The 27,587-nt window shown below is 42.5% G+C and overlaps 2 protein-coding genes across 3 annotated transcripts; both read right to left on the bottom strand.

The window, feature by feature from the left end:
• Positions 1–1,017: 1,017 nt before the first annotated feature.
• odad1 (outer dynein arm docking complex subunit 1) lies at positions 1,018–9,736 on the bottom strand. 2 transcript variants are annotated; one of them, XM_079509482.1, is made up of 15 exons: positions 9,647–9,736; positions 9,143–9,235; positions 8,857–8,953; positions 7,979–8,162; positions 7,476–7,601; positions 7,218–7,331; positions 6,746–6,813; positions 6,457–6,644; positions 4,730–4,855; positions 4,539–4,621; positions 4,234–4,402; positions 3,611–3,759; positions 2,595–2,698; positions 2,273–2,361; positions 1,018–2,077 (listed from the first exon to the last, which is right to left on the bottom strand). In XM_079509482.1, exons 2-15 carry the CDS (start codon positions 9,210–9,212, stop codon positions 2,016–2,018), a joined length of 1,629 nt encoding a protein of 542 aa, XP_079365608.1. In that variant the 5' UTR covers positions 9,213–9,235; positions 9,647–9,736; the 3' UTR covers positions 1,018–2,015. The 2 variants fall into 2 exon arrangements, with proteins under 2 accessions (XP_079365608.1, XP_079365607.1); XM_079509481.1 differs by lacking the exon at positions 9,647–9,736 and having other exon boundaries at positions 9,143–9,269.
• Positions 9,737–11,269: 1,533 nt separating this feature from the next.
• Positions 11,270–25,500, bottom strand: tas1r3 (taste receptor, type 1, member 3; the record flags this gene model as incomplete). Its single annotated transcript, XM_079509755.1, has 16 exons — positions 11,270–11,887; positions 11,971–12,341; positions 12,733–12,853; positions 13,035–13,253; positions 13,535–13,945; positions 14,567–14,926; positions 15,416–15,716; positions 16,111–16,317; positions 16,500–16,609; positions 20,641–20,785; positions 21,095–21,213; positions 21,297–21,638; positions 23,089–23,367; positions 24,095–24,451; positions 24,816–25,116; positions 25,286–25,500. The coding sequence occupies 16 exons, from the start codon at positions 25,498–25,500 to the stop codon at positions 11,270–11,272; spliced, it is 4,476 nt and encodes a 1,491-aa protein (XP_079365881.1).
• Positions 25,501–27,587: the final 2,087 nt, after the last annotated feature.

Genomic DNA, 27,587 nt, shown 5'->3' with positions numbered 1-27,587 from the left:
CTCCTGCTTTTTCACAGTGCCCTTTTATCTTTGATAATCTGTTTTCATTGCCACACAGTTGAGCCTCAGGGACGATTATCTTGAGTCAAACGAGTCATAAATGTTTAGAGTTGCAGTTTCACTTCCCAAAATGCACTGGTGTCACAAGCAGCCTGGACAAAATCATAATCCTTAACAAAATGCTATTTACAGTACAATGACAATATACATTTGTGTGCTCTTTGTGAGTCATCCATAACTATTTAATATTCTCTTTTGGATAAAAAGCATTACATCATTATGTAAACTTGAACCCACTTAAACCCTATAGGCCAGGGTCCCCCAAGGGTCTATACGAGGCCCCCTCCATTTTTCTTCAACAACAATCTAGAAGCTCACAATGCATAAAGCTGCTATTTTTGCCAAATGTTTGTCTATTTTTGCTCAATGTTAGCCTATTATGAAATGCCCAGAATAGGAACGCTAGCAGAGTTCAAGTGGTTCAAATCTAATTATAGTAACACTCTTTGTTAGTTGTTTTACAGAGCTTGAATGTTAAAGGTAAAAAATACTTTCCTTAAAATAGCAGTTCCTATCTTACTGTACATTTTTCTCCAGTGAAGAGGAAGTTGTTCCTTGTACAAATGAATGCCATTGACATCCACATAAAAGGATGTTTGGATAAATTCATTAAAATGTGGAAACAGGGTTAGATTACTCACTACTACATTTGTTATTTCTGTTTCAGAATGAAATATTACACATGATTCTGATGTGATTCTTAAATGAGGTGGAATTCCCCCATGACTATACATAAACCGCCTGAAACTGTAAAACGAAACCATTGTCTGCCAGAAATGTGACTGAGATTCAATCATCAAATTCCACCAGGAAATTATAATAAAAATAAGATACAAAAGACTGTTTAATAAAAATGACATTTCGAAATTTCATTCCAAAATGTCCCCCAGTTTATTTTGGAGGGATCCATAATCAACATCTTATAATGATTAAAATTATAAAAGGATGTGCTGCCCCCAACCTCTTGGATTGAGCATAGCAGCATACAGGATGCATTGAAGTGAACTGCTGGCCAAAAGGGAACACAGTTGTGCTGTGAGTAGAATAGATTGCATAGTGAAAGCCAGATGGCAAATCACACATCAAAAGGACAGCTGGTTTCCAGAGGCTGAAAAAGACAGTCTTTATGGCTCCAAAGCTAATTAGTTCAAACTAGACAAATCACATGGAAAATGTAACAGACCGTTATTGTGATGCGTAACAGGTTGTGGTACAAATAAATAATACAATTAAGTTAAAAAAAAATTGCAATTGCGTCGTGTCTGCAATTCAAACTTGCCAAGCGTTTTCTTCCCCCATCAGACATCATGGTTTAGCTAGACCTAATTAATTTATATTGGGCAACAAAATCAGGTGCTGCAGTGCTATAATCACCATGCCGGCACTTGCTAACAGGGATGGCGTCTCCAAAATAGCCATATGACGTACGAGTGCTCACATTGACTATGGAGTTTAGGTAGATGTGTTGACAAGGGCATTCCATGGAGTCTGGTTCTCAACCTTTTTTCCGGGCCAGGACCTAATTGAAAATCTCAAAAGTGTTCTCGTCCCACCCATCTGATTGCTTGTTAAGTGGTCATATGGGTCACGTGCATTTTCAGATCATGTTTATTTTAATAATCGATCATTCAATTGTGTTGGCAGAACAATGTCCGGCCCACCATTTGCCCCGGACCGCCGGTCTAGGTAGATGTGTTGTGTTTATAGTACACACACTGACAAAACCTCCAAGGAGTCTAGGTAGATGTGTTAAAGCCCAGCAATTCAACTAGTCACAACTTGAAGCCACTTGCAACAACTTACAACATTATTCAAAGAATGCGCTGACCTGCAACATGTCAGACCACTACAATTTCCTGCAACTGGTTGCAAGTTGCAACTAGTCCCGTTGCGAATCATTGGGTGTAGACTGGGCTTAACGTTGATGAGGGGAATGCAGTCTGCTGTTGGGCAGGTTACTTAGTATCATGGAGCCTTTGGTTCTTGCCTGTTGTGTTGACTCTTCTGTCCAATGTACCTACGAATAATTTCAGCAAAATCAGATGATGTGCAAAGGGCTGTGTTCCTCAAAGACTACTATGCTTATTGTTTACTGTCTTTCTTTGATTTCGTCACGCTGTTTTGCAGTTTACTTCTACATTCAAAATAAATAAAATTAAATGAATCCTCACATTAACCTACTAATCAATCCTGCACTTCTTGTTGCACTTACCGCTCACGATTCGTTGGCGTAGCTGTTCCTGAGAGAGAGGCTGTTCTTCATCGTCAGTGATAGGAGACTCCTCTATATCGTAGTCCACTCTGAGTAGTGCCACACACACACACACACACACACACACACACACACACACACACACACACACACACACACACACACACACACACAATCACACACACACACACACACACACACACACACACACACACACACACACACACACACACACACACACACACCTTGTCTTTAAACACGTCTATGAATTTGGCAACAATTAAGTAAAACTTTGAGAAAACGGAGCTAGCACAGCACAAACCTGCTGACTGGAGGTTGAATGGTGATACTTTGCCTCAGCATTTCAGGATTCTGACCTAACAGAAATTTGACCAGGTCTTTTGGATTATAGTCCGTATCAATATCCTATAAGACACAGACAGATGGAGAGACATTAGACTGCACAGAAGAATAAAGCATAGCACAAAAATGCATCTACACAAGTACACAAACATAGGCCTATAATGAGTTTTACATACACATTTAACCACATGAATCCCAATGAATCCCCACAAATTTACAAGCTCACAATGTGTCCCATTTTGACACGATCGGCTATTTTCGGCAAAGAGAAGGAAAAAAGGCTGTAGGGCAGAGGACATCAATGTGTCCGTACACATCCGTGGCAAATCTTAATACCCAATTATTGAAATCCGAAACATTAAATACTTAGACCATGCTGCATTGATTCCTGTATACAGACACTATACACGACTACAGTATACAGCCAGTATACAGTGGCTGACTTGTTTGCCACCTGAGTTTCTTCAGAATAGGATTTAATAATGCAGAAATACAATTGTTTTAAAATGTGTAGCAATGTGGATCATTAGGATTAGAATATATTTAGGTGTTTCTGGTAACATTATTGACCGCTCATTTCATATAAGTAAGTAAGTAGCCTTGCCGAGCCATGAGGCCCATAGGGCAGGAGCCTATCTCCTGTTTCTGTAGCGTGAGGCAGCTTGATGTACAAGTACACCCCCTGGACATGACGCTAGTATGTCGCAGGGACTTACCCCCAATCCAACCCTTGATGCTGAGTGTCAAGCAGGGAGGCACTGGGACCCATTTTTAGAGTCTTTGGTATGACCCGGCCGGGGATTGAACCCCGACCTCCCAGTCTCAGGGCGGACACTCTAACCACAAGGCCACTGAGCTGGTATTTCATATGCTCATGGCAAAAATAAAGTTTGTGTCCATCACATGCCGGCATGGTGATGACCCCTGAGTAGAGTTACTTTTCAGTGGTTAAGAGCAGAGACGTGAATAGGTGACCTTGGAGTTGAGGAAGGCTTGAACAGTGAGCAGCTCATTGGTCTTTTGTTCCACCAGACCCAGGTAGGACATGATCCCTGCAGAGGAGCCCAACGTGTCCTCCATCACCGAGCGGTCACACGCCATGTTAGACAAGATCCTGTTCACCTCTAGTAGTGGGAGAAAAACAAAGATAAATCCATCTGCGTTAAAAAATAAAAAACATAAAACATAAAACATAAAAGCTTTAATTAATGTTTTTCATAAATCAATGCTATTGAACACCCTGTGTGTTGGTTAAAAAAAACTCCATTGGATCCTCAAACACTCCAAACAAGCTAACTCTACTAGTTACTTTTCGAGTGACAATAATTCAATGGCAATTTACGGTACAGTAATATTAGGCTATATTTTGTCTGTAAAAATAAATTTGCTAAGTCGTGGTGTGAGCTTGTAGATTGGCTATTTTCGATTAGCAGAAATATAAAATGGGGTAACATTTTAAAGTTTTCCTAATTTTGTTAGGGAAACTCCTCAAGGACCCCATAATTTCCCTGGGCCCCACTTTGAGAATGTTGTATAGAATCAAATCCTGTAGCTGTAGCTTGTGTGTATGTGTGTTTGAGTATCATTAGATGCTAAACCTGCTTTGATCTGTTCCAGGGTTGTGCTTGTGACACTAGCTTGTGCTTCGTTCTCTCCTGCTTGTGCCTCCATTTCTTTTTGGTTCTCATCGATGTCTCTCAGCGAAGCTTGATGTTGCTGCTCCTGTTTTAAATCTTCAACTCGAAACTGCTCCATCTCAGCCTGGGTCTTCACCAAGCACACATAACATTTATTTAATGAGCAAGACACATACCGGTAGTCAAATGGAAAGTACAGCACCTACACAGACAGTGCAGTTACAGTACAATACTGTACAGTACAGTACAGTAAAGTAAATACACACCTGGGTTATCTGATCCCTCAATGCCACGGCCTCATTGTTTTGCTCATTTACATAATTGAAGAGTGCAAAGTTACGGTCCTCGACTGCACAGATAAACAACACAAGAGAAGTAAAGTCAGTAATTTTCAACTGCAGGTACACTGTTGATGTAACACTCATGTAAGGGTTGATGTTGTCGGTGTGGGACTGACCCTGGATGAACCTGTTGACCACCATGTCCAGGTCCTCCTCTCCGGTCACTGCCTGGATCCTCTGAAACACCTCCTCCAGGGTTTCCACCGACTCCGCCCCAGAGTCTGTCCTCTTCTGCTCAGACACTACCACACACAGGAATGATTATAGAGGGTATGCGTGTGACATTATCATCTTAACCAGAAGTTACAGTATGCGGGAACACCTTAACCTGACTCCGCCAGATGGGGCAGCAGAGAGTACACTGGGTTCCCCCCTCCTGAGGGGGGAACCCAGTGTACTCTGCTGCCCCATCTGGCGGAGTCAGGTTAGGAACGCCTACCGAGTGGCAAAAAAACTTCTTTCTGGCCTTGACACCCCATACACTAGTACATCCAAATACAAAAGTCCTGATGTGATTGCATTAAATGACGCTAAACTCACTTTGCCACTCACTTTGCCACTCGATTTATGCATGCGCATACCCTCTATTGGTTTTGTTTGTACCTCTAGCAATGGGCGACAACAGCTGACCATGACCATGCAGCCTGGGGATAATCTTTTAACCACATGAACCCTATCGTCCCCTTTCCTGTGCCTAAGTGTTGGTTTCCCCTGGGCTTTGCCTCTGCTGCTGAGATGAGTTTAAACCTGCGTTGTCGTAAACCTGTTTCTTCATGATGATAGGAGGACATTCCGTGGAAATACTGTATAGAGCACCGAAGTCCTGACGTCACTGCCCTCTACTGTCAGGGCGTCCCCATAGGGGGATTTTAGATCGCCTCATATAAGAACTGTGTTTGAAAAATAAACCGATCACTGAATGTCAATTACGTTTATTTTTATTTTATTGATATTTAATGTTTCGTGGTTAGTACGAGTCGAGTCACCACCAGCTGAGCTTACGTCAACGATGAATCTCAGGAACGCAATGTGTTGACAGCTGGGCGTGACGTATATTAGCAGCGACATTGCCTTCATGTAGTTTCAAGGCTTTTGCGTCCACATTAATTCCATTTTCTCCAGAAACTGGCTGTATCAAATATGAATGGACATCATTAACGACGCACAGCCACTCCCCTGACAGAAAGGCCGGGGTGGTCGGTTTATTTTTCACAGTTCTTATATGAAGCGACCTAAAATCGCCCTATGGAGATTTCAATGCAAATAAAAACATACATGAACCTGTGTGTTGGTGCCCTCTACTGAAAGTGACGTCAGACTTCGGTGCTCTATAGGTGAGCGTTCAACAAAAAGCTGATCTACAAGTGAGCTTGTAGGTTGGCTATTTTAGGCAATAAAAATTGTGTAGAGGGGAAAAAGGAAGGGACCAAGTACAGCCCACTGGGTGACCGCAGTCAACAACATGTATTGAAGGGGAATACCACACATTTTCAATGACATGCCATGTCATGAATTTCCTTAGAGTTGTTTGGCCTGCAGAGTGCAGAGTACACCATTGTGATGTCACTGATCACATGGCGCCAAGTTTTGGCCTTGTTTTAGACCAGTTCTAGGCTAAACGGAAAGGGGGGGTCCTTTTTATTATTTCCACACAACGACTCTAAGGTATATTAATGACACAGTTCAATGTTGAAAATGAGTGGTATTCCCCTTTAAGTGGTTAACTAAAGATTAATTTGCTGTACACAATTGCCATAGTTAATCAATTACCATTATCGTATGCTGCCAAAACAGAAGAAAATATTGCATCTTATGTTCTCTATGTTCTGTTGTCTTACAGTACCTCGTTTACGTCCAGTATCCAGGCCATCGTCTGGGCTGGTCCTCTCACTACACTTGGTGGTCATGAACTCTTTGAGACGTCGCTCATGTGCAATAACCCTTTCAGATTCCTTTATCTCAGTATTGTACTGGACCACGTCCTTGACGGCTTTCTCCTTCATCATGGTCATCTTCGACTGAGCCTCCACCCTTGGAAAGTCATCATTCAACAACAAAAGAAAAAAACACCCTTAGCCACTTTTCAAGCTAATTTCTTTACATCTGTTGATTGTCTCGCTGTGAAACCTCACCTGGCCTCGTAAGCAGCCGTCGACACATTTATCATTTCCCCAGTCACCTTGCGAGTCTCCTGCAGTTCCTGTTACATTACAGATGAAGCCAAGTCAAAAATCCTGCTCTGGTTAAAATTATATTTACAAGTTTGGACCATAATCTCATTCTCACTTCAGAAGTACTACATTAAACTTTGTTGTGGCTCCAATCTCTGAACAGTCTCAGCCTGTAATGCAGTTTTCTATGACATATCTACAGTATGTATGAAGTATGACTCAAGGTTTCAGCTCGATCTGAGCCCCATTATTGACTTACATTTTAAAATCAAAGTGAATTATTTCAGAAAGTATAAAAAATATGCGGCCACCGCTCTAGTGTTGGAAATTCCAGTTGAACAAAAATAACGCAAAAAGTCACATAATGCGTTTAACAGGAACCATGTCTTTGTTTAAACTTGTTTTTGGAGGGATCTGCGGTGTGACCTCTGACCTTGTCTAGCCTGTGGCGCAGTTGCTGGAAATGGACGCGCTCCTTGCGTAAGCTCTCCAGCTCATCTCTCAGGTGGCTGTTTTTGGTCATCTGCTCACTGAAGCAAGCCAGGGCCTGCATCACACAACACAAATCACAAGAATCCTACATAGCATTCATGCAGGTATTCATTTAATTGTCAAAGGGTAAAGCGCTTAAGGCCAAACCACTAGTGATTTATCTAATGTATGGTTTGATGGCAGGCCTTCAGTTACTTACTCTGTCCAGTTTGTTCTCTAGGGTGCGTATGGCCTTCTGGGTCTGCCGGGCTTCGGACCTCTGTCTGTCACTTGTGCTGCAGCCCTCTTTTCTATACTCCACCAGATTCTTCTGAATGGTGGAGATCTACTCACATCACAGATATGTGGCCTCATGTTTTTGGTCTGTAGCTATACGAATGGCTTATTGGTGCATGCAGCTAACAGATGATACAGGCAGATACAGGCTATTTTCTGTACACAAGACAAGTATAATACAAATGTAAATGAATGTTTAATCAGACTAATCGATTTAGTTGATTATAAAAAATCTACTAGAATGTTTTCAATTCATATCGTTGATGTATAACAACAACAAAAAACCTGTTTCTCGATTATGCGATAAACCTATATGAGCAAGAAAGATTAGGTTGGTTATTGGCTATCGGTTGAATATCGGTTTCGATATATTTTCAGTTAATTGCCAAGCCCTACTGAGTACAACAGACTGAAGCGGAATATCACCTCATGCTCTTGCTCTTGCTGACATTGCTTTTCTCTTTCAAACTCTTGGTCCAACTCGTCCCTCTGCTCCAGTAGCAGACGCAGGGTGTGCTCGCTGTCCTGCTGTCGACGGGACACGTTCTCACACACGAAAAGACTTCGCTGAATCTCCTCCTGCTCTGTCCGCAGCCTGTCTATCTCCTGTCTTTTGTTCACACACACACACACAAACGTTAGATGAGAAGCACATACAAACACAGTGATGATCATAATCAGGGTGCGATTTTCTGGGGTGTGTGTGTGTGTGTGTGTGTGTGTGTTTGCGTGCGTGCGTGCGTGCGTGCGTGCGTGCGTGCGTGCGTGCGTGCGTGTGTGCGTGCGTGTGTGCGTGGGAGGATGTTCCATGCCTCTGGTCATACATTTCTATGGGGATATGTTTTTATCCTAGTCTCGCAATTGCTTCCCACAATTGAGTACCACAGACGAATAACAGTCTAAGTCCACACTATTGATCCATAATATATAAATGATAGATAAGGGTTCAGGACAACGAGGCCTTTTCATGGAGGGGTCAGTCTGAAATTTGGACTTAGACTGTTTTTCGTCTGTGGTACTCAATTTTCAATAGTTGTCGGGCTACGCGAGACAGTTTCATCCATGCCTCTGGTCAAACTGAAATAAATACATGCATTTCCTTTTGGGAAATACTAACAGTCTGATATGTTTCATATTTATGATTGACAACATCCGCAATTTAACCATTTTATTACAGATGTGTTAACCACAATGTTCCGAATTTTGTAATTTTGTAAATTATTATTATTTTAATTGCAAAAATAATTATGAGCTTGTAGATCTGCTATAAAGTTTGAAGCCTTAAACATAATGGCGTGTCTCACCGTTGTTTGCGAATGCTCTCCTGTGCCTGGATGCTGTAGACCTGCCGGTCTCCATCCAAGATCCTGAACTGTCTCTGGAGTTTGGACATCTCTGTCACTGAAAGGAGGCCCATGTGAACACTGTAGCCATCATACATATGCATTGATGGACAAAGTATATACTCCCGTAAATCTACAGCAGCTATGCATAGGCTATTTTATGAATCAAAACATCACTGACTAATAGTGACTATATAGGATAATGTGAACCATATAGCCAGCAGCATCATCAACTATACCAATTTACCTATGCCGTCAATATCCTGCTCACTGCTGTCCGAGTGAGCACTTCTGGCCGATCTTAATCCACGAGGCATTGTTGCAAACAGCTGCTGTATATCTGTTGAAAATTTACAGTACAATCTCTAAAACCTGGCTGGAAACAAGTTCTTGAGCTTAGCCCAGATACCCTGGGTAAATATAGTAATCATTTCATTTCATTTCAATGATGGACATCAACATCTAGCTTATATCTGATGGATGGTTCATGAAATAACTATTACGATGTGTAAATGTAAGGTATTATTAATACCATAGCTCAAGTATGTGCCTGCCTCTGCTATCGCTGTAAACTAATCTGATTCTGATATATAATCCATTCCAAATATACACAAAATTACATGTAAATGTCATTAAAAAGTTATACATGCTTCATAAAGTTAAAATGTAGCTACTTACTTGTTATTCTGATTAAATAAATCAATTATTCATTTAGCACAAGCACAAAAAAAATCAGCGTACCGGTACCTACAGCAATAATTGCCAAATAACCTCCTGAGGTGAGGTCTACTGTAGCTTCCTCTGTTGGTAGCAACCGTTGCTAAGCAGTCCGGACCATGGCTCCGGAGTCCGGACCCCATAGCCGTGAGAGACGGTCACGCTGTGATTGGCTACTTGGTTGCCAGGGGACTGTCATTCACTCCAAAGTTTTTCATTAAACTAGGTAGCGTTTATTAGCTGCTTCAAATGGACTTTTATATGTACAGTTGTTAGGATACATTACCTCTGCCACATATATCTGATACATTTTGGACAAGTCAAGTTGCCTACTCAAAATGATAAAAGATAAGGGATCTGTGACTGTACATCTAACTTTTAGATAGCAAAAGTCAGTCAGTCAATTTACTCAATTAGTCGATCCGCCTGGCTGGATCAGGCAGGCAGTCAGTCACCCACCATACCCCAGGTAAATAAAAACGTCTGGGTTTCCAGGAGACTCACACTCACAGGCACAGCACAGTAGGTGCTCTGTTCTGGCATTTTTGGAGTAAGAAATGTAGTGTTAGCGTCCTACTACCGGTATGTTATTTTCTTATTTGCTTTCCGCGGGCTCCTCTGCTGCCAACCTGCGTTCGTTGTATGTAAACGTGATGTCCATGTCCTCAGAAGAATAACCTGTCCTAGGCTGCACGTGACCTAACTGCCACTAGAGGCCGTTCTCTGCCTGCTGCACACATACGAGGAGGATTTCTGGAGACACTTTCTACATTTCCTGGTAAAGTAGCTGATTTTGCCACCCACACGCTGAACCTATTCAGGCATATTCTTTATTTCTAACTCTGGTGAATATTTTGACAAACAAAAGGAAAAAAATAGAGAAATCATCAAACTGCATGCAGTAAAAAACATTTATATGTGTAGCTGATTTTGCCACCCACACAATAACAGACACGCTGAACCTATTCAGGCATATTCTTTATTTTTCACTCTGGGTTCTCCATGGTGAATATTTTGACAAACAAAAGGAAACAAATAGAGAAATCATCAAACTGCATGCAGTAAAAAAACATTAATATTTGTAGCTGATTTTGCCACCCACACATTAACAGACAAAAAAAGAGAGAAATCATCAAACTGCATGCAGTAAAAAATAAATATTTGACCTCAATCCGGGCCGTTTTAACGCACCCCTCACCAACCTTAATCCAGTCGGACCAATGCTATGTCTAACCAAAGTATGCCTCCCCTCAACCTTGACCAATAGTTTAATGGCGAAATGAATTGCTATGCTTTATCACCAGCAGTATTTTCTCAGCAGAGGGCAGGGCATAATGCACAGGTCCACTGGATAGGAGTGAACACAACGTACAATCACACTGAAACACATGACAAGGGCCAGCTAATGAAGAAGGGAAGACAAAGGTGTAAACAAAAGCACATGGTGGACAACAGGAAATTACTGACCATCACAACACCTGGGGGGAACACACAGTGAAAGCCAAGAAAATAACATATAGCATTAGCTGACATGTGTGGAGACACCGCTATGAACCTAACATTCGTCTTAAACATCTTAGTCCACAGCACACATATCCACCTGATGACAATGTAGTTCTGGCTTCTTGAATAATTGTGACAAAGAAACTGCTCGTCATTAGTTTTGCCCTGGTTGGGGTTCTGATACAGGTTGTGGTGGAGGTGTGCTTGTCTCCTCCTGAGGTATTGCTGCTGGTGCACCCTCAAGGAAGGTACGGAAGTGCTCTGAGGAATTGAGCTCAGGTTTCTTCAACAGCAAGTTGCATTTTGGGAAGTAATAGGCAGCCACTAAACCAACGATACTTCCCAGACTGAAAGATACATGGATAATGGAGCTCAGCCTAGGAGCCAAACCAGTATACATGGGGATAAAACCCACCCAAACCACACAGTAGATGAGGGTGGAGAAGGTGATGTCCCTGGCTAGGTTGTACTGTCGGACCGGTTTCGCTGCCATGAAGGTGCACATGAATGATAGCAGAGATAAACCGAGATTGAGGCCTTGCATTAAATAAAAGCCCATATATTGCTCTTTTGGGCAAGACAGAAATGCTTTTAAAAAGTTTATATTCATTTTGGCCATGTGCAAGGAGAATGAGCGTTCTGTCTGTATGTACCAACCACACATCCCTGCCTGCACACCACAGCACACCAGAACAATCAGCCAGCCTCCACGACCCCTTATTGTATCCAGGTGAGAGGCTGCTTTCTGGGGGAACTCTGTCACATAAAATATCTGTGGAAAAAGATTAACAGCAGTCAGACATACATATTCTAATGCATTTGATTTGCTTTACCCTGTCATGACATGGTCCTGACCTGTAGAGAGACAGCCAAGATGACAGAGAGGGCCGCTGTGTGAAAGATGGAGGTGAGCGGCAGTCGCAGACGACACACCAGGTCCCCTGGTTGGCCCAGGAAGAGCAGCAGGCTGAGACAACCTCCCATTAGGCCGAGCAGAGTCACTCCACTCAGGACTCCTCCAGAGGCACTCACCAGAGGAGTCCCTCTGTTCTTCAGGAACAGGACGCCCACTGACCCCTGGCACACCAGCAGCGCGGCCCCAGCCACCATCAATGCCACAGACTCGGGCTGCTCCCAGGATAAGATATCAAAGGTAGGCTTAGTGCAGTTAGTACTGCGGAATTGGGACCACTGGTCCTTAGGGCACGGAGTACAGTCGTGTTCTTCTATAAGTCAGGAGGCAGGACAGGGAATTTGCTCAGAAAAAACAGCTACCATCACCAAACGGTAGATAGTGTTTTGCATTTACTATAATTTCGGGGGAGAACAATAAATCAGATGAATAGAAAATGGCATTCTCCAAAGCAGAAGTGAGGGCTTGAGTCAACTCAAAATAATTGCAATTTCTGTGACTGTTGGACTTAGAATTACTTAGAATTACTAGAGACTTGACTTATTTAGACAAATAAATACATAGTATTATAATTAGGGACAAAAATACGTGGAGCACCAAAGTAATTAGCCTTGATGTTGGTTCATCGATATAGGACGTACAGTACTTGAAACCTGAGGCTAAGAGAACGTCAGTGTCTCTAAAGTCTAAAAGCAATCACCTACCACTATTTGCTTGGTAAGTGCCTGCCATACAGTCAATGCAGTCAAAACAGCAAGAGTGGAAGCCTTTCACCCTGCGCACCTGGCCAGGCTTGCAATCTGCTGAACAGGAGGACAGAGGGACCTGCGGATGTCGGGACAACAGAACTAGAATGTAGCATTAAACATTCAACCACAGCACACCAGTAACGTCAATTCAATGGGATTTACTGTAATCTCATATCTTGCTTTATGCCAACTTCAATGGGATTTGATCTTAAATCTTGCTTTATGTTGAATTGTTTTGAATGTAAGACATATTTTACCTCTGAATTTGGAGTGTGCCATTTGAAAAGGGTGTGGTTTACAGACAGGGTCTTGTGGAAGGTTCCCACATCTATGAAATCCAAAGTACCGTTTTCCCAGACCCATTCCACCATCTTGTATCCGATGTCTGGGTTGCCGTTTTTGTCAAACACTAAATGTGTTCTCTTCATGTCTATTGTTCCATTCGCGGAGGAAGTCTTTTTAAACGCTTTTAACAACTGCAAAAAGATTTTATTATAAAACACGAATGAAGACGTAAATAATAATGTTTACCACAATGATACACGTTCTAAACTTGTAGATCAGCTACTTTAGAAATGTTTTGCCATTTTCTGAGAATGAAAACCTTTTAAAAATGTATATTGTATTTATTTTTTATTTTATTTTTCATTATATAAAAGAAATTGCCTATATGATAACTTGCCCAAAATAGAAATTCTAGGTTAATTGTAGTTACACCTTAACTGTTATGGTACTGTATGTTCAGTTATAAACTCACCTTCCAGGGCCTGATCTCCCTGTCAGCACCCCACATACAGCTGGTGGTATTGCATCCCAGCATAGCGTGCAATGCCATCGCCACACTGTAGACAGCAGCGTACACTGGGAAAGCTGTGCGCTGCACTGCGCGATGTTCCACCAGGCTGATGTTTGCGGGCGACAGGCTCCAGCACTGTGGGCAGGGATCACGGAACGGTGACGCAGAAGCAGGGCCAGGCATCTTCTTCTCCTGGCTTATTTTAGCAAAGAGCTCCAGGGTGTAGCTGTTTAGCAAGTGTAGGCGTGGGTTATTGTCTGTGAATCCAATGATTGTGCCCACTTTGTGAATATCGGGGATGGTGCTCACACGATCATGGACTGCCCAATCTGTACTGGCAATCCACACACCAGTCAAATTCCTCCTAATAACCTAATAGTTAAAGATACAAATTAAATGCAAATAGTTTGTGTTAACTAATACAATTAAATACAATTATTTTATTACTAAAATCCTATACTTTATTTACTTCTTTACTTGGTCCCCTGATTTCCCCCCCCTCTACACAGAATCTATCTACAACCTCACAACGTGTTGTGTTGCGACGGGTCGTGATCTTGTAGATTATATATAAGTGTTTGCCTATTTCATTTAAAGTGAACATTTTTAATTCAAATCTTTGCTTCTGGAGGTCCCTGGAACAACAGATTTTTAGTATATTTATTTTGGGTACTTGACATGAAAACGTTTGAGAAGATATAGCAACAAGTTAACAACATATGTTCTTCAAAAAAGACATTTGTAGAATCAGGTCTTACTCTATTTGGGTTAAAGAGCCTGGGTTTGATTCCAACCTGCAGCAGCTGCAGGATGTAGGCTATTATAGCCTCATGTGCAGTGATATGCACTCTTACCAGCCAGCTGAACCACTGGGGCGCCCCACATCAAAATTATTATAAGCAAAACCTGGCTCAAATCAGTGAATTGTTCAATGGGTTTGACATTTGTTCAAAAATGATTACTGGCATAACCACAGTGCTCCGTTTCACTAACCTCTTTGAAGAAGATCTTAGTTGCTGTAGGGTTGCTAAAGAGCACCACCACTCGCACGCTGGTTGCTTGGATCTTGTCCAGGATGGTGTTCACCCCTGTCACAGGATCATCGTACACGTCTGGTATTATTCCCTCGTAAGCCACACAGATGGACATATCTCCTGCTACCTGGGAGAACATCTGCTTGCCCTGGCGTCCATATGTACCCTCGCTCCCCACCACTGCCACCCAGTTCCACTTAAACTCCTTTAGCAGGTGTACCATGGCGATAGCCAGGCCTTTGTCACTGGGCACCGTCCGCAGGAAGGAGGGATAGAGCTTCTTGTTGCTGAACTGTTCACTGGTGGCACCATAGCTGATCTAAAGACAGAACAATATTAATCACGTGAATCCTTGCGTCCCTTTCCGGGACATCATAATAGTATGTGAACACTTACGGGAGCATTCGTTCAGCTAAAAATGTAAGATCTACAAGCTCACAACGTGTTAGCAACATGCTGTGAGGGCCAATTATAGACACCTGGGGTACCCCGGTCAACGAGGTATGTACGGTTTAACAGGTTAAAGTGCAGCTTAAAAGTGGTGGTACTGTGATGCAAATTATGAATTGATGTAATAAAATACGACATGGAAAAAAGCATGAAAAAAGAAAAGCGGAGATACATTTTAAACCTGACTCCGCCATAGTGGCAGTAACTACTCAATACTCAATACTGCCGCAATCTGGCGGAGTCAGGTTAATACATTTTCCCCTTTTATAATTAAGCGCTTGTATTTGACTGACTATCAAAAGTATCTTCTTGTTTTCTGTTGTGTATTGCCTGGTATGTATTTACAGTATGAACATACCATTGGCATCAGAAAGAATCCCAGAAGTTTTCCCACAACCGCAACCAGGTCTGAGCTGGAAGGGCCGATTACAGCTACCACCCTGGGCTCATAATCGGTATAATTGCAAGTGACGGCCAACTCCTCGGTGGATTTCTCGGTGAGGAAGAGGAGAGTGGGCTTCAAAATGTTAGCCGTTTCTGCGCACGTGTCAAAGATTTCATAACCAAGCTTGATGCCCGGGAGAAGCATCTGGTCGGCGTTGATCTCATCCACTGCGTATTTCATCACAAGAGCCCGACCCAATCCATAAGCATCCAGACTGTTGGGCCACAGGCAGGCAGAGCAGAGAAATTAGGAGCACACACTGTTACATGACAACAGTTAATCGACCTAATCGATTATATCAAATTATTGATTAAAAGTTCAAAAGTACTGTATACAAATACTGTTTTCACCCGACACTATTGTATGACAAAGTATAACATAGGGTTGAAGTGGTTAATCAGACTAATTGATTTAATTGATCATAAAAAAACGATTCAAAGCGTTGCGTTGTTGATATATCTTGTGTTTATCAGAATCTGAAACATAATTAATAGTTTAATCGATAGTTGGAAGCCCTAATCTTGAGAAAAACTATGATGTATTGTGACAAGTTTAAAAAAAAAACAGAAAGCAAAATATCATCTTCACTGCTACGACTATGATATTACCTGTCACAAGGGATATCTTTAGGCTCCACTCTTGGACCCATGCTGGCGGTGGCCTGGCGGATATGGAAGAGACCTCCAAGCATAATATCCCCCGGCAAACTGAAGATATTGGTCGAGATGTTTTGAAACCATTCAGGTGAACTCTGACAGCCGGTGAGTCCCAACGTCAAGCACAGAAGCAACCGTTTGACAGCTGATGTTGCCATGCTGAAGATGAGACACAAGAAGCAAGGACAGGGATCAGATGGATTATTATTGTTTAAAAGAGCACTTGAAAAGCAGGACCAATCAGTATACCGTATAGCCGTTCCTCTAAGCAGGAGGACACTGGCGATGAAGGGATGATTGGAGTCATACCTGAGCTTAGATGATGGATCACTGTCGCTCACCAGTAAGCTCCAAAGTCCTTGATGTACGTGGGCCGCTCCCCTCGCTGTCCTCTTGTAACCTGTGACTTCTGTCGTGGCGTGTTTGTGATGAATTGTGTGGTGGACACAGGCTTATTTACACAGGGATGCATACCAAGAATGTGCGACACAAAATGCCTTTACCACAGATCTCGTGTGAACACATGGAACAACTGCTATTGAATCATATTTACATAAATTAACTGGAAATACACATCCAACTACATTAAAAAAAAATTATAATCATTTAAATCTGTACAATTAAATCATTGCAACTATACATTTAAATGACACATTCCACATTTTATGTTATATTTTCTTGGCAGGATAGGCGTGAGGATGAGTTTTGTATGTAGCTCTTAATTTACAGGTGGTGTCAGTCTTTCCGGAGAATTTACCTGACATTTGGTTGTGGTTTTCTCTTTAAGTCGCTTTGGTTTAACTATTGGTCAGTGGAGATGAGCAAATCATTCAGTCACCTGATTTGCACTGGCTTATTATCACAGCAAACCTCACATTTGTCACTTCTTAGGTGAGTAGGGGACAGTGTTGCCATGTCTGCTCGCTTGTAAATATTGGTAGTTCTGGGTTGTGTTTTTTCTGGCTTGTTTCTAAGGTGCAGTTGCTTATTTGGGCCTGCGTTCTTGTTGTTTAACCCAGTGGTTCTCAAACATCCCTGCGTTTCCCGACACATTGTGAGATCGTCTCTTTTTGTCTATTCTCTGATGCGCATGTGGCCTAGTCGCTTCTTTTGGGCTTGTTCTCATATACCTAGATGCTTATTTCTCTTGTAAAATCTGCCAACATGGCGCCCCCTAGCCAAGTGGTCCAGGCACATGCCATATAGGCTTTTGCCTGACAGCGCGCTGCGTGTTCGATTCCCGTTCATGACGACCTTTGCTGCATGTCTCTCCCCTTCTCTCTCTCCCTCTTTCCTGTCTATCTTCACTTGATACTATCAATAAAGGCAGAAAAGCCAAAAAAATAATCTTAAAAAAAAAACACTGGTAGTGGACCGTCCACACCAAGCACGATATAACTATAAGAATAATTATGTGAGAATCCACACTGATGTGGTAGCTGTAGTGTGGGCCACTTGATTTGGAGAAGAAAGAACATCCGCACACTTGTCTTCATAAATCATAAGGCAAAATATTATAATGACCAAAAAAGATTATTAGAAAACAATTATATACAAAAATCATTGGTTAATGATATTGCATAACACCTGGGAGTGGGAACTGGGAAGGAGCACAGCACCCCAAGCCAATCCCAGGGACAAAACCTGTCACTCTCCACCCCTCAGATGAGTATTAAATGCTGGCAGAAAAGGACACTCATTCAATAATAAGTGGATCTCTAAAAACTCAACAATAAACGCTGTTAAAAGTCATGATTGATGATAAGGTTTACAAACACAATACAGCATGACAACACATCCAACATGACATATTGTGTATAGGCCTATCCATGGCCTATCCATGTCCTTTTGAGGGAACATGCTTGATTTCGAACAATGAAGCACTACATGCTGCCCAGGCTGCTTCCCACTCTGCAGTCCTGATTCTTCTAGACCAGGGTTCCCCAATTAATTTTCCTCAAGGGCCATATTTTGACTAGGGAACCAGGCTGGGGGCCGAGTCCGCACGCGCGGAAAATTGGGTTTTTTATTTTTTCATTAATTAATTAAAAGTTGTTCTCAACCAGTGGTCCGGGGACCACCAGTGGTCCTTGAGGGGGTGCCCAGTTTGACATGCATATAGGCTACTGACCCCCATTTAATGCCATTTATATCTGGGACACCCCCCCAAAACAAAACAAAAAACTTTTTTTTTCTTTTCCTTTTTTTGGGAAATTCTTCCAGGGGCCACAAGGGGGCGGGCCGCAAATGGCCCGCGGGCCGCCTTGGGGAACCCTGTTCTAGACCTATCGGCAGCACTTGACACAGTGAACCACCAGCTCCCTAGCTGATCTAGGCATTGGCGGGGCGGCGCTAAAGTGGTTCTCCTACCTCACCAACCGGACCTACCAGGTTTCTTGGAATGGTTTGTACTTGGTCCCCTCCTTTTCTCCCTGTACACTTTAGGGCTCCATCGTATGCCATGCTTTATCCGCAAGTAATAAAAACTGTAGGTTTACACTCTATAACATACGACGAGTAGGAGTCAGCCCAGCTCCTAATCCAGACAACAGTCTTGTCAAAACATGACTATTGCTCCCAGTCGCTGCCCGCACAGAATACAAAACTCTGATGCTGGCATTCAAAGCAACCAAAGGTATGGCTCCCCATATCTTGCAAGTCTGATCGAACCCTACAAACCCTCCCACACATTCAGATCAGACAACGCAGGGAAGCTGGAAGTACCTTCACTAAAAACGCTGAGACAACGATCCACACGTCCCAAACGCTTCTCGCTTCTGGCTCCAAAACTATGGAATGCACTTCCCATTACAATCAGAACTGCAGCCTCACTCCCAATCTTCCGCCGTAGTCTGAAAACCCACCTCTTCAGACTCCCATCATGGCCCGTAGCACTTGCCCTATAGCCCCGACAACCTAGGCGTATGCAAAGGCCCAACTTATGTAACTTAGATAGAATTTTATGTAGACTTAGATAGCATTTATGTAGACTTATAGCATTTATGTAGACTTATAGCATTTATGTAGACTTATAGCATTTTATGTAGACATAGCACTATCAAGTATACATGCATAGTTTCATTATATAGATATTCCACTGTTATGTTCTTAGCTTATGTATGATTTATGATAACTACTTTTTTTATGTATGTGATGTATTTCCATGCTTTTTGTTCTTGCTTAATGTAAATCGCTCTGGATTAAGAGCGTCTGCTAAATGCCTAAATTGTAATGTTTTTAAATGTTGGTTGTGGACGACTCTCATTACAATACTATTACTCATTTTAGTTCTAACACTCTTAAAGAGGAGTTGTCTGTTCAAGGATGATGCACACACACATTCTAGTGAATTCTAGACGGGTGCTGGATAAAATGATCCGTACACCATCTTGAATGCTCCCAGTAGTGGGACCACGTTTCGACCCAAAAGGTCTTCATCGGGTTCATCAACCTGATGAGTGTCTAGGAAGTCTAGGATTTTGCATGTATGCTATGCATGACATATTGTCCACTCGTGCAAGCAAATTGTTGCGTTTCCTTTCCTCCTAAGGTTTTTGCCTAAGTAAATATATGCATATGTCCTGTTGTTGGCCCCTTTTGTTGCACATACAAATACACATGTAATCCACACATGTGGAAAATACCCAGTATTATCACAGGGATGTCAGACTTTGCTTTGTTGACGGCTTTGGTGAGTAAAAAGACTACAAAAAAACACATAAGATTGTGTTAGAAACTTTAAGAAACAGTTTGTCTACCGTTGGCGTTTTTTATTTATTTACTTTCTTATAAATCATGCAGTCGGTAGATTCAATATAATCTTTCACATTTATTTTTGAGGAAGGTTTTCAGGAATTGTCAAACGTATTGAATTAATGTGTGTGTATCATCATCATCATTTTTCGACCACGGTCGAGATCATGGATTTCACAATGCCACGCCAGACTTCCCGGTCCTTCATTGCCATTCCCAGTTCCTGCTTACTGATGCATGTGTCCCTAGCGATGACATCAGGGAACGACAGTTTTCTACCTCTGGTCTGCTTTGAGGCAGGACTCCAGAGAAGAAGGGAAGATATAACCTCATTGTCAGCTCTGTAGCAGTGGCCGGCAAACTGTGTTCTTCTGGATCGGACTAGTGAAGAATATATATATATATATATATATATATATATATATATTCATTGTATTGTCATTGTATTGTCAGTTTAAAAAATAAAATAAAATAAGAATGCAATGGACGAATGGAAAGATATTTTTGCAAGCGGCAAAGATAATCTCTAAAGAACAAGTTGAAAAGGTGATAATGTTTGAATGACCAGTTAAATTTGAGGATATCTTTAGGCATACAGTAAGATAAGACTAACTCTACTGTTACTAAATGAATGTGTGTGGTTTACTTTTGGTATCCCATGTAGCATGATATACATGTGGTTGGTCACTAGTGTTGTGTCTCTGTGCTTAACCCTGGTTGTTTGTCTACCTCTGGCTCGTCCGCCTGGGGGGTTGGTGGCGCCCCCTCTAGGAAGGTGCGGAAGTGCTCCAAAGTATTCTGATCAGGTTTCTTCAACAGCATGTAGCATTTTGGGAAGAAGTAGGCTGCCATTAACCCCAGGTTGCTCACCAGACTGAAAGACATGTAGATAACATGCTTTAACTTGTGGTGAGATCTGATCGGGGCGATGGGGATGAAAGTGACCCATATCACACAGTAGATGAGGGTGGAGAAGGTGATGTCCCTGGCTAGGTTGTACTGTCGGATCGGTTGCACATGAATGAAGGTGCACATGAATGATATGAGAGACAACAAAACATTAAATCCGTGTAATAGGTAAAAGCCAAACGTAGGCTCTTCTGGGCAAGAGAGAAATGCTTTTAAGAAGTTTATATTCATTTTGGCCAGGTGTTCGGAGAATGAGGGTCCAGTCTGTATGTACCAGCCACAGATCCCTGCCTGCACACCACAGCACACCAGCACAATCAGCCAGCCTCCACGACCCCTTAGTGTATCCAGGTGAGAGGCTGCTTTCTGGGGGAACTCTGTCACGTAAAATATCTGTGGAAAAAGATTAACAGCAGTCAAATATATATTTTCTAATGCACTTGATTTGCTTTACCCTGTCATGACATGGTCCTGACCTGTAGAGAGACAGCCAAGATGACGGAGAGGGCCGCTGTGTGAAAGATGGACGTGAGCGTCAGTTGCAGACGACACACCAGGTCCCCTGGACGTCCCAGGAAGAGCAGCAGGCTGAGACAACCTCCCATTAGGCCGAGCAGAGTCACTCCACTCAGGACTCCTCCAGAGGCACTCACCAGGGGAGTCCCTCTGTTCTTCAGGAACAGGACGCCCACTGACCCCTGGCACACCAGCAGCGCGGCCCCAGCCACCATCAATGCCACAGACTCGGGCTGCTCCCAGGGTAAGACGTCAAAGGTAGGCTTGGTGCATTTGTTACTACGGAAGTGGGACCACTGGCCCTGAGGGCACGGAGTGCACTTGTTGTCTTCTGTAAGTCAGCACAGAGGATTACACCATTTAGGCCTGACCTCAAAATTTAAAAACATTATTCTAAATAAATATTTTCACGATTTTTCAAAAATAGCAGACCTACAAGCTTGTAGCGCGCCACTCAGTGGCGCGCTATGAGCTTGTAGATCTGCTATTTTTCAATAGCTAAATTATAACATAATGTTTAAAACACCAAAAGGGTTTCCCGCTCAAAATGGGTTAAGACAACATGAGGCTATTGGGAACGGTACAGTTTTAAACCCATTATGGCTTGCTTTGACTTCATTATTATTATTTTTTTAACAAAGAAAGGAAGAAAATATAATTTGCATGACATTACTAAGATAGTTTCTTCTTACCACGTTTTGCTCGGTATGTTCCCTCTAAACAGTCAATACAGTCAAAACAGCAAGAATGGAAGCCTTTAACACGTTGCACTTGACCGCTCGTACATTCATCCGAACACGTAGACACAGGGACCTGCAGTGGTAAAGCAAATCACATCCATTTGTGGTCTTATAGGTTTGTGTATGGCATAAATATAATGCTTTATCCATTGGAAATGTGCTTCTGAATCTCAACGTTTACCTTTTCTGTGTGCCATTTTATGAGAGTTCTGTTGATGGAAAAAGTCTGATAATAGGTTCCGACTTCTTTGAAATGTACGCTTTTGTCCTCCCGCCACATCCAGTGTATAATTTTGTATCCTATGTTTGGGTTTCCGTCCTTGTCAAATGTCAAACTTGTCCCATTCAGCTCCACGGAGACGTTCTTTATCACCTCCAAAAGCTGCCCAGACAAGAGATTGATTGATTGAAATATTTATTAACAGTTTGCAGAATTACAGTACATTTCAAGCACAAACTCAATACAAAGGCTGTTAACTGTGAGTGGACGACCCAATTAAGCATTACACTTGTTTCCAAGAGGGTCCACCATGTTCAATTCATCAAAACATTTAGAGACGTACAAATAGACACTTCTATATAGTCAAAGAACAGAACAGGAATTCATCATAGAGGTAAAAAGGGAAAAGAGACATATACAGTGAGGGGAAAAAAAGGGGGGGGGGGGGACAAGGGGGCGGCGGGGGGATTCAGATTTTTACGGGGGCCAGTTTCGAATTGCAGCCGTCCGTAGGTGCCCTTTGAGAGCGGTTTTGAAGGAGTCAAGGGATTTGCATGTCTTAATGACTGTTGAGATTTGTTCTAGATTATATAATTAATATCTGCTGTAAATCTTTTGGGGGTTCAGCTGTGAAGTAATTCAAGAACATACCTGCCACGGGTAGATTTTGCTTTCAGGGCTCCACGCACAGTTGGTGGCGGTGCATTTCAGCATTATGTGCAACGCCTGTGCCACACTATAGATGGCAGCATACACACCAAATGCTTGGTGTTGTATCAGTGGCTCTGTCACCATGCTGATGTTGTCAGGTGACAAGCTCCAACACTGCGGGCAGGGATGCCTGGGGAAGGTTGCTGCTGCTGACTCTGGGGCTGGAGGGGGACGCTTTTCTTCTTTGATGCGGGCGAACAGCTCCTGGGTGTAGCTGGCGAGAAGGCCCAGGGTCTGGGTCTTCTCTGCGAATCCAATAATGGTACCTATTTTGTGAATGTTGGGGAGGGTCGTCACGTAAGGGTGGAGGGCCCAAGCTGCACTGGCAATCCACACACCGGTCAAATTCCTCCTGATGACCTGATCGACGCAAAATCAGATTACTATTATCCTCACAACTCTCTGGGCGATGCTACAAGCCTGGCCTTATTTTTTTATCACGAAAATGTTATTTTATTACAATCTGTATGGTAGATTAGTAATACAATATAATAACTGGCATCATCACATCTGCAGTGGTTTGAAGACAATGGACATAAAATATACAGATTACTAGCTTTAAAGATGTGCATTTTACTATTTGATCGTTAACCACTTTCAACCAATTTCTTTTAAGAAAAATCACACCCGTGTGAACTGAGTGGTGCAAGGTCTTATATAGTCTGATCAGCTATGTCAGTGACGTCACACACTAATGGTAACCATGCTCACCTGTGCACGGACACGTACACAGGTACACGGACACGTACACACAACATACAGACATACAGACAAAGCTGGTTATTGGAGTGGTTTGCACCACTCAAAAAATAAATAAAAATAAATAAATATATATATATATATATATATATATATATATATATATATATACGGTGTATATATATATATACATACAGTATATATATATAATATAGATCTACTAGCAAACAATGCTACGGTATTTGTTATATGATGATACAGGAAGGTGTTCTTGTTTGTTTGTCATACATACAGTATATATATATAATATAGATCTACTAGCAAACAATGCTACGGTATTTGTTATATGATGATACAGGAAGGTGTTCTTGTTTGTTTTCCTGCCTACCTCTGTGAAGAAGGGCTCGGCTGTGGCTGCAGCGGCAAAGACCACCACGACTTTGACCTTGGCCCTCGTGATAGTGTCCAGGATTTTACTGATCATGTGTCGAGTGCCAGTGTACATGGGGATCAAACCCTCGTAGGCCACGCAGATGGACCTGTTATCTGCCATGGCGGAGATGTCATGCTGGGCGTCGCGCCCATACTCATCGTCACTGGCGACCACCGCCACCCATTTCCACTCAAACTCCACCATGAGGTGAACAATGGCCTCTGCGTGCCACTTGTCAGTGGGCACGGTGCGTAAGAAGGAGGGATAGAGAAACTGGTCACTGAATTTGTCACTGGTGGCACGGTAACTGATCTGAGGACATGGAAAAGCAGTTGGAATTTGAATTGTGGTGTAATTCCTACAGTATGTATGCTGCTTAGAATCCTTTGACTGGCATTAGTCTGCAATCTGTTTTATTGAGCACACTGCTATTTCTTATCCCATTTTGGGGCGGGAACCCCTTTTGGTATTAGCATTATGTTATGCTTTAGCTATTGAAAAATAGCAGATCTACAAGCTCATAGCTTGTAGGTCTGCTATTTTTGAAAAATCGAAGAACGACTGACATAGAAACGTAGCTTTTTCAGAGAACTGTCAGGATGTAGAAGACATTTTTAGAATCTGATCTCAGGTCAAAATGGGTTAATGTAGCTGTTTGAAAAGGGAATAAACCAACCGTCGGCATGAGAAAGAATCCTAGTAGTTGTCCGATGGCTGAGACCATATCTGAATTGCTGGGACCAATGATAGCCGCCACTCGAGTCTGATAATCAGTGTAGTTGCACTTAACAGTCAGTTCCTCTGTGGTATCTTCCGTTAGCAGGAAGAGGGTCGATTCTACAAGTACAGCAGTTTGTTTGCACGTGTCGAGGGTTTCAAAGCCCAGTTTGAGGCCCGGGAGCAGCGTTGGGTCGGCATTGATCTCATCCACCGTGTATTTCATCACCAGAGCCAGAGCCAGTCCTTGCTCATTTATTCTGCACCAATTTAAGCACAGGAAGTGAAAACCAGATAATTCAAGTTGTATGTGTCCACCATGTTTCTCTAAAACGTGGAATAAACAATCCTATTCGGGTTTTTTTTATCCCTATAATTGAAAGCCAAAATACTGTACATGAATTAGTCAAAATAACCCTAATGTCGTACCTGTTACAGCTGATGTTTTGAGGCTCCGTCCTCTCACTCGGATTGCTGGTGAGCATGTTGATTGGGAAGAGTCCACCGAGCGAAATGTCCCCAGACATATTGAAGAGATCGGTAGAGATGTTCTGGAACCATGCAGGTGAACTTGGACAGCCGGCGAGTCCAAGCGCGTAGCACAGAGCCAACAGTTTAACGTGCGTAGAGCAGCCATGCTTCATATCAGGGGTACACTGAGGATCAAGGGAGAATTACATCATTGTTTTCTAAATCATGACAATTTTCTGAAAGATTTGAGGCACATTTTAATGATTTTTCAAAAATAGCAGACCTACAAGTTCATAGTGCGCCACTCGGTGGCGCGCTATGAGCTTGTAGATCTGCTATTTTTCAATAGCTAAATTATAACATAATGTTTAAAACACCAAAAACGGGGTTCCCGCCCAAAATGGGTTAAAACCCAGAGAGGCAGAGAGCAAACAAGACTCAACAAATTGGGTTCTATAGCAAATCATTTGCAATTATCAGTGGTGATACCAAAGGGCTCACTTTGAAACTCACCTTAATTTAAAGCCCCAAAGTGACTCGATGAAGAGGGGTCTGTCTGTCTGTCCCGTCTGCTATTTCTTTCCAGTTATTGATGGTCATGAATACAAATGATAGATAAGTACACAGTACTGCCTCCACACCCAAAGCACTGTACCAGCTACTGTAACATGTGAACATACTGTAGGCACCTGTGATGTTCATTTGACTAATGACTTATTGAAAGTATATGGCTGATGATGACGTCAGAGAGGAAAGATCAGTACAAATCTCATACTCATACTAGGGCGACTGTGGCTCAGGAGGTAGAGCAGGTCGTCCAATGATCCATGGGTCGGCGGCTCGAATCTCAGCTCCTCCTGTCTACATGTCGAAGTGTCCTTGGGCAAGACACTGAACCCCAAATTGCTCCCGATGTGCTGGTTGGTGCCTTGCATGGTTTCCGTCGCCATCGGTGTATGAATGTGTGTGTGAATGGGTGAATGTAATGCACAATCTATGTAAAGCGCCTTGGATAAAGGCGCTATATAAATGCAGCATTTACCATTTTATCAGTACAAATCTCATACTTACTTGTATTGCCACTACGTCTTTACCTTCTAGGTTTTTACAACATATTTTATGACTGGACATCAATCAATTATATTGCCATGATTTTGAAATACATTTGAATAAACAAAGTCAATTGAGGTATTGAGGTAATTCATTGACTGAACGTACAGTATGCAGAACCAGGTTTTAACACCACACTTAGAGCGCATACATTTAAACAAAGTAGATTGTGTCAATATAATATGAAAAGATTCCAACAAAACACAGCATTATATTATACAGTGTTGCTGGAGCTAGAGGCGGGATAGCTGCTGCTGATTGGCCAGGCCGTTTTGTGGCCGGGCATCAAGTCTGCCTGAGAGTTTCCAGATGGGAGCAGGAGGGGGGAACCCAGTGTACTCTCTGCTGCCCCATCTCGCGGAGTCAGGTTAGATACCCATACCCTCCCCCAAAATAATAATCATTACTCAGAATATGTTCCAAACTCTAAAGCTCTCCCGTGACACGCTCCATATATGGCCGCCTCCATAATATGAAGATCACGGCGCCTTGTGACAGGCCTTCCGTCACGCCCATATATGACACGCTCCATATATGGCTGTCTCCATATGTCAATCTGACTGTTCTGACCATAGACATATATACATATGCCCCTTCCGGCTCTGAGGCGTGTGTCACCATTGAAGGCACTATTTTCCCGACATTCCTTGCGAAGAATAGCGGAAGCAAAGCGGAAGCTTGTCAAGCTTCCGCGTGCGTAACATAAGTCCCGGAAAAGACGCGCTGTGATTGGCCAGTAGTCACTTGAGTGACAGCGAGAGACATGGAGGAGTCACATGAGTGACGTCACTTGGGCAGCGACGCAGTGGCCTTCAGCAAATGCCTTCAGCACTTCTAAATAAGAAAGCTGCGGAGAACTGTTGCTTTGTGTTCACTCTTTAATGTTTTCTGTTAGTAATCTAATCCCCCCTGGCTCTGATGTTGTATTGTTAATAACTTTGTTGTTTGTGTTTGTTTGTTTGTCTTGTTTTGTATTGTAATGTATATTGTCATGACTGTTATAAAGATTTGTTAAAAAAAAAAAAAAAGCCTTCAGCACTGCACTTCCGCCTTCATTGCGATACACGTCGCTCCAATGAACTGCAGCGGCAAATGAGGCATCTATTTCTTAATATCTATGGTTCTGACATCATCAATATGTAGATCTGAC

This window comes from Electrona antarctica (genome assembly GCF_951216825.1).
Source record: "Electrona antarctica genome assembly, chromosome: 9".
Classification (NCBI taxonomy): Eukaryota; Metazoa; Chordata; class Actinopteri; order Myctophiformes; family Myctophidae; genus Electrona; species Electrona antarctica.
Note: the sequence above shows the minus strand (reverse complement) of the source record. Positions and strands in the feature narration are given on the sequence as shown.